The sequence below is a fragment of the Ipomoea nil genome, unplaced genomic scaffold (genome assembly GCF_001879475.1).
Source record: "Ipomoea nil cultivar Tokyo-kokei standard unplaced genomic scaffold, Asagao_1.1 scaffold2792, whole genome shotgun sequence".
Lineage (NCBI taxonomy): Eukaryota > Viridiplantae > Streptophyta > Magnoliopsida > Solanales > Convolvulaceae > Ipomoea > Ipomoea nil.
Genome location: NW_017619220.1, coordinates 1,863,701 through 1,871,256, shown reverse-complemented (window position 1 = coordinate 1,871,256; position 7,556 = coordinate 1,863,701). Strand labels below are relative to the sequence as shown.

Below are 7,556 nucleotides of genomic sequence, written 5' to 3'. Positions count from 1 at the left end.
CATCCACAACATCATCAACACCAACAACACTTCTTTTGCCTTATAAGACAATTGACCACTTACTATCAATAGGATCAGAAACATAGAAGACTTGTTTAGCTTGAGGGTCTCGTAATCATCAATTTCTAGCGATACTCTTGAATAATGTTAATAGATGTCGAGAGGTGATCGTATTGTATAAATATCTATGTCATTCTATTTAAATATACTTAGTAATTGAATTGATCTTGATTTGGACTGGTGTCTTGTGAATCCAACATGTTAACATCTTGATATCATCCTGCATTCATTCTATCTTCTATTCATCTACTGCATATTTAAGTATTTGATATTGAGACTCTTAATCACTCAACCCAATAGGAATCGATTAACCTGCCTCTGCAAAGTACTTGTGCACTGAGTATAAATATGTAGATAAATTATTAAATATTAATTGAAAATTTCTATATGAATAAATATGTAAGGGGCGTCATAATTATTACTTCATCTGTTTCATTTTATCAATCATACTTACTATTAATTGATCGAACCGATTCTTTCTTCTTTATTTATTTTCTTTAATATTTCTTATTTATTTTTAATTTTAATTTTTTTTTTTTGTGTTTAATAATATTTTTAATGTAGTTTTTAAATATATAATTTTTTGCATACTAGTAAACTTAATATTATGAAAAATTAGATTAAAAATCAATCAATCCTCGTTAACCGAATCAAACACATAAAATGAGACGGAGGTACCTGCTCTTTTTTTTTTTTATATATATATATATATATATATCAAAATTTATGGTTTTTAATTAGTCAAATAGTTAAGTATACGCTTGAGAAAGATTCAAGTAATAATGAGATAAGAAATATTAAGATGAGTGTAATATTCAACCACCAATAATGTATGCAGAGAGGGGTGAATGGCGATGGCATAGGCTAAGTAAAATCAACACACTATCTTCTCTAATATTGTAAGAAAAATATAAAAACCAAAATACTAAAAAAAAAAAAATTAGCACACAGCACATGTAGGGGAAATGTTGCTACCTCCCCATGTATATAATACAAAAAGATGGAGAAAGAGAGATTAATGTTCGGATTATCGATATCTCGCCGGCGAGGAGCTTAGTGGTGGCCGGTGGCGTTAGGCGCCGCGTGTGGCGGAAGGGCCGGTGGCTTCTTGCACTGGTAGCACTTGGCAAAAAGCCCAAATGTATCAACTTGTTTAACAAAATTGGTCATGCTAGCCCATCCTCCAAACCCAAACCCAACCACTAAAACCCAGCACACTATGAAGATGTTCAGGGCATACACTGCTGTCCAGCTTGGCAAGAAGAATGGAGGCTTCTCTGCAGCATTCTGCAATCATCAACAAAATCAAATGATTTACTTTAAAAAGTTGCAATCAAATAGCAAATAATATATTTATATTAACTTGGTTGTTAAAAGATGTTTAACGTTTCATCAGATTTATTATATGCATGGTTGCAATAGGCCCTAGGCGTTAGTCAGGCAGTAGAGCAGCGCCTAGTGCCTAGGAAAATAAGAAAAACAGTGGAAATGTGTAGGTGCATATATGTCATATTATATATATATATATATATATATATATATATATATATATATATATATATATATATATATATATAAATGAAAAAAAAATTAGCAAGACCGAGTCGGCCAGGTTAACTCGGCTAACTCGATTAAAATGGACGAGTTAACTCGGCCGAGTTATGCGCTAGGCCGGAGCTTAGGGAGAAATCACCACGGTCTAGGGGCGCCTAGCGCCTAGCATCGATTAATCGGTGCCTAGGCGGGATTTTTGTAACACAAATTATATGTGATTGTACCTGATACCTGATATGAAATGAATGGGTGTATACTTTAGAAAAATGACGAAATTGACCTAAGTGAAGCCAGCAGGGACCACTAGTAGTGGAGATAATGAAACAATGGTTGATATACATAGTATGGTTAAATATGTCCAATTCATGGAGAATAATGGAGTCAAATAAGTAGACAGCTCATTTCAGACATAATACAACGCTCGGACTGTAGCATATAACTAATTGAAAATGACCTACCACCTATGCCTTCCTTCTCTACCAAAATATTTCTTTATTCAAGCCTTTAATGCCCTTTTCTTCTCTCTCTCTCTCTCTTTTACTCTTGATTGGATTAGATTGGATTGGATTCTTTCTATGTAAACTCTTTAATATAGATAATGATGCAGAGTAATTGTTGTTGGGCGGAGGGTGATAAGAATAAGTCTAACACCCTGTGACTATAAATTGTTATGCTCTCGAAAATGTGATGAGGGTCTATAAAGAAAAATATTTTTGTTACTAGTTATAACTTTTGGTATAGTGGAATAAGAGTTAGGTCAGGGATTCGAGCTCCAAAAAAATCAACTGGCTAGTGCTGGATGATGTGTTACCTGTCGTGCGGCGGCTTTCCGGTATGTGAGCATATGAGCGAGAGACGGGATGATGTAGACGGTGAAGCTAACGAGGAGGGCGCCAACGGCAGAGTTGATGGGGCCGAAGAAGGGGAAGATGATGGCCAAGAACCATATGGGTATGACCACGGGCAGCCTAGCCAGGGCCCTCACACAAATGCTTCTCGTGTCGTGCATCCCTATCACCTTCTCCCACACGAAGTACAACGGCGTGCACGCGAACCCGAATGTAATAAACTGCACCCATAAAAAAAAAAACATATTGTTAACCCAAAAACCGTCTGAAATTGCTGCACCAGTTTAACTCACTGGTTCAATAGGCAGTATTACTTCAATTCGAAATGTGACGGAAATGGCTAACCTACCTGGTGGATGAGCATGAGGATGACGGCGGCGTCTCTCCAGGCGGATTTGGGGAGGAGGGAGAAGGCGTTGGAGTGGTCGAGAAGCTGGTCGCCGAAGGCCCAGTACACGGCGGTTGCAGACGGAAGGGTGAGGGTGAACACATACAATGTAGCAAACAAGTAGATGTACTTGAACTTCTGTGGTTTCCACATTGCATGCATGATTTCACTGAATTTTATTTCATAATATCAATCACCACTCGGTTTGTTATAGCAAATCATGAATTCAGATCTTATTTAAAATTAATTTTTAAAAAAAGGTACAGAAAATTAAACTTATACAGTAAAAAACAAGAATCTGAGCACTGGATTCTTTAATTTATTATTGAATATTTGTTAGGTAGAATTATTAATCAATGTGATAGGCTTGATGCCCCATCTGCCCATAATTTTACCAAATGTAACCACCTAAATTATGTACTCTTATGGTAAACTGCAGAATAGAACCTAAGGATAACAAAACACTCCTTTATGATTTAATGTATAATATTAAGACTTTATAAATACAAATTAATATACAAAAGCATATAAAGAAGCTTACACAGTGACAGCATGACCACCAAAGGTGTATAGAATATTGGTAGCACCAGTGAAATATAACATAAGCTTTTTTGGACCTGAGTGTTGCACACCATCAACCTACAAAAATACAAATTGTTAAGATTAATGGTTTCCATTATAGGAAGTGATTTGGTACAGTAAACTAAGGGGTTGTGATTGATTTTTTTATTTTTATTTTTTTAAAAAGAAAGAAAGAGAGATTAAACATTATTTTCTGCTAAAGTGACCACATATGTCAACATCATGTACCAAACTAAACATGGTGGTCTTGAGTCAGAACTAGCTAGGTGAGAATATATGGTCTTTAGTCAAAAGAGAGCCATAAAATAAAATAGAGTTAATTAGCGAAATGGTCCCTTAACTATAACAAAATTATCGATTTTGATCCTTGACTATTTTTTTTGACCAATTAAGTATCTCAACTTTAAAAATCTTAACCAATTTGGTCATTGATTTGTTTTGTCGTTAGACATTCGTTAACTCGGGACCAAGTTGGTAATTTTGCTATAGTCAAGGGACCGTTTCGGTCATCACATGTACCATTTCCTCTGAAAAGTTAATTACCAAAATGGTCCATTGACTATAGCGAAATTACAAATTTGGTCCCAAGTTAACGAATGTCTAACGGCAAAACAAACGGAGAACCAAATTAGTTAAGATTTTTAAACTTGAGGGACCTAATTAACTCAATAAAATATGTACCTGTCCATGGGCAAGGGCTGCAATGGTGAGATACCAAGCTGTATAAGTGGTCATCCCAAGACCTAGAAAAGACCAAATCCTGTAATTGTGGAAGGAAGGGATGAACACAGTGGTGGCACAACAAGCTCCAAATATGTATGTCCATGTCCTCTTGTCTAACCGGTCATTTATGTAGTATATGTTACTGTTCATATCAAGAAAAACAGTCAGTGATTATGTTCAACAAACTAGCAAAGCTTCAGATTCAGATTCTCAGCATTTGAATAATAATAATAATTGTTCGGTAGAGCCAGTAAAGGACCAAGTCCATCAATTGGTCACTAGGGGATTGTTGAGTAGAGGCCAATAAAGAGCCACCTTGTCTCTCGAAAACGTGATGGCGGTTTATAAGCAAATAATGTTGTGCCTTCCCTACTAGCTGGCGCACACAAAAGCAAAAACTGTGCAGTTAAAACTGACAGGTGCGAGAATTGTTGGGTGGAGACCGATAAAGGGTCAAGTCCAGCATTCTGTCAGGAAATAAAGTTGCAATTCATCCTAACAATAATGATATTATCATTATTGGGAAAATAATGTAGTTTAGTTTATACCTAGCACAAGCAATGAGTTGTATGACAGATCCAAAGAGAAGGAATGTACAGTTGAAGGCAAGGCCCACTGCTTTCCAGTATGGACCCAACAATCCATCAAGCACTTCAAACCACTGCACATTAAACTCATCCAAACTTAATAAAATGGAAAATTGAAGCTTTCCCAGAACCATCTATCCATGTATATATTAGAGATGAAATAGATTACACTAAATTAAAGTTAATTACCTGAATAACATGGTTTTTAAAGCTTACACCTTCTTTCTCTTTCCTGCTTCTGTACTCTATGTAGAGTACACTTATGAGATAAGCTGTCCAGCTTCCCAGCAGTCCATAGAACACTTGAAGCACAATCCCTGATAGCATACCAAGTTGTGAAAAGGAATATGGCAGTGTCAAGAGGACCTGTGCCACCTGTTTTGTATATATTTTAAAGGTACAATTAGAAAAATAATACTATGATTATTAGTAAATTTAAATAATCATAATGTGCAGTTTGTGGCAAACTGGAAATTTTGATATTAACAAGAACAATAAACAATAATAATGGCAGAAAAATCCATCAATTATTGGATAGGACTGCTGAAGGACCAAGTCCAGCACCCTGACTCTCGAAATAAAGCTACTAACTATAGCTTTTGGTATAATAGTAAACTTCGAGTGTAAAAACTGTACGGTTAAAACGGGCAAACAAGAAATCCAAAAATAAAAAATAAAAGAAATTGCATACTTGGTTGGAAGCACAGCTGAACCAAGCATCCCAAGCAGAGCCGCCATGCCAGAGAAAGCTCTTCATACTGAACAAGGACTGTTCTTCATCTTTGTTCTCAGCTTCTTCTTTGGCGCCGCCATCATGTTCCAAGACAATAGCTTCCTCTGCTTGCTTCTGGGGCAACATTGTTGTGTTTCGATTTTATCCCAGAAAAAGAAACCTCTGTGCGAAACAGACAGAAAATGAGACAAAAAAGAACAGGGAAAATGAAAATAAAAGAAAACCCACTGCACAGTCCCCCACCTCTTCCCCAGAAAACGAAAGCCAAAGGGAATTACCAAAACCCTTGAGAAAAATCCCAAAAAGAAAACAACGAAAGCATATATAAATACAGAGAAAAAGTTTGGAACTTTAGAAAAAACATTCAAGCATGGCTTGGCTCAGTCACTTTGCCACTCCAAATCACTAACCTTGTTCTCGAGACGTCTCTTTCTTCAACCCAGATCTCAACGAAAAAAATTCTCTCTTTCTCTCTCTTTCTGATTTGTGCTTTCTTTTGAGAACCTTTCTTCTTGTTTGCAGCGAAAACAGTGAAAGCACGGATATAAAAAAAGGCTCAAAGGTTCTTTAATTTTCGCCAGGAATTCAAACACCCACCATAGAGCTAAAGCAGACAGAAATAAATGCAGCCCAGAAATTATGGACAAAGACGGATCACCACCCCCCAGCAACAAAATCTCTGTAATCACACCTCCACTTAAATACTGTGATTCGATATAGATAAATATATATATTTATAGGTGCAGAGCGGCCGAGACGGCGAAAGATGTGTGAAAAGCAACAAAGGGTACAGAGATGACAGTGTTTTTGTACATACAGTACAGAGAGATTGATGAGAAAGAACAAAACAGACTCTTCTCTTATACTACTGTGTTATTATTAACTATTGTGAAAAGAAATTGCCTTTTTTGATATAGTATGTGAAAGTGTATATAGAAGATACTACTCCATTGTGTGTGTATATATAATAGCAGGGCAGTACTGGTGGGGAGCGGTGTGAGTGCATATTTATTGAGAGAGAGAGATAGAGAGAGAGAGAAAGCAGAAGCAACTTTATTGTTATTATTATTATTTTCTTTTTTGCTTTGGCTTTGAAATTCTCTCTTTTCTCTCTTCTCTGTATTCCACTTTCGATTTTATTCTTCTTCAGTCTTCTTTGATGGAGAGGGAGTGAGGAAGGGGGACTTACACATTTACAGTGATGAAGGAATTTTACCAGTTCAGCTGGACTAGTTAGTAAATACACCTTTTTCAAAAAATAAAAGTTAGTAAATACACACACAACTAAAACCTAATAAAATAAGTATAGAGAAAACTTCAATTTTGGTCATATGACTATATAGGGATTTTCTTAATTTTAGATTACCCGCTAAATTTTGTCGGAAAATTTTAACTCATCAATTAATTTCTAATGGAAGGGGCAAAAGTGTCATTTAAAGTGAGCAGAAAATTTCTCCCTCACACCTCCCTCTCTTGATCGAAAGCTCCATTATTTCTGGCAATAATGGTGAGGTAACTCCATTATTTATCGATCATAGTGATTCTTTTCTTAATCTCTGCAATGGATGAGTTACATTTGTATTCTCAATTTCCCCATTTTTAATTTCCTTGATTTTCGCTAATATGCTGCATTAGATGGTGGATTCATGTGGGGTTATATGATTGTTACAGAAACTAATTTCCCGGCTGGCGGTGGATTCAGGCGATTATAATCGCGGCGCAACTTCCCGGAAGAACTGGAACACAAGGTTGAAGAAGAAGTTTTTCAACAAGCAACGGAGAGAGCACGGCCTCAAGGCCGGTAACGTAGCCCAGTAAAATCAAGCTAAAATGAGAAATCCGTTGGCGCTGCCGCCGCGAGAGAAAACCCTATGATGATGATGATGACTCTTCTTTGCAACACTAAGGGGTCGTTTGGTTCACGGAATGTCAGATTACCTTAGGGAATGTTAGATTGCTGGGAATGTTAGATTACTGGGAATGTTGGATTCCTGTGTTTGGTAAAATTGGGGTATGTAATATAATCATGTTTGGTTTTGGGTTATCTTTTATACACACTATAATATCCTTAACATATTTTC

General features: G+C 36.4%; 1 protein-coding gene across 1 annotated transcript; it reads right to left on the bottom strand.

The window, feature by feature from the left end:
* Positions 1–848: 848 nt before the first annotated feature.
* LOC109157875 (auxin transporter-like protein 2) lies at positions 849–6,502 on the bottom strand. Its single transcript, XM_019305725.1, has 9 exons — positions 5,886–6,502; positions 5,434–5,635; positions 4,932–5,117; positions 4,704–4,816; positions 4,114–4,297; positions 3,392–3,489; positions 2,812–3,019; positions 2,426–2,683; positions 849–1,347 (listed from the first exon to the last, which is right to left on the bottom strand). Exons 2-9 carry the CDS (start codon positions 5,599–5,601, stop codon positions 1,114–1,116), a joined length of 1,449 nt encoding a protein of 482 aa, XP_019161270.1. The 5' UTR covers positions 5,602–5,635; positions 5,886–6,502; the 3' UTR covers positions 849–1,113.
* Between the last annotated feature and the right edge of the window lie 1,054 nt (positions 6,503–7,556).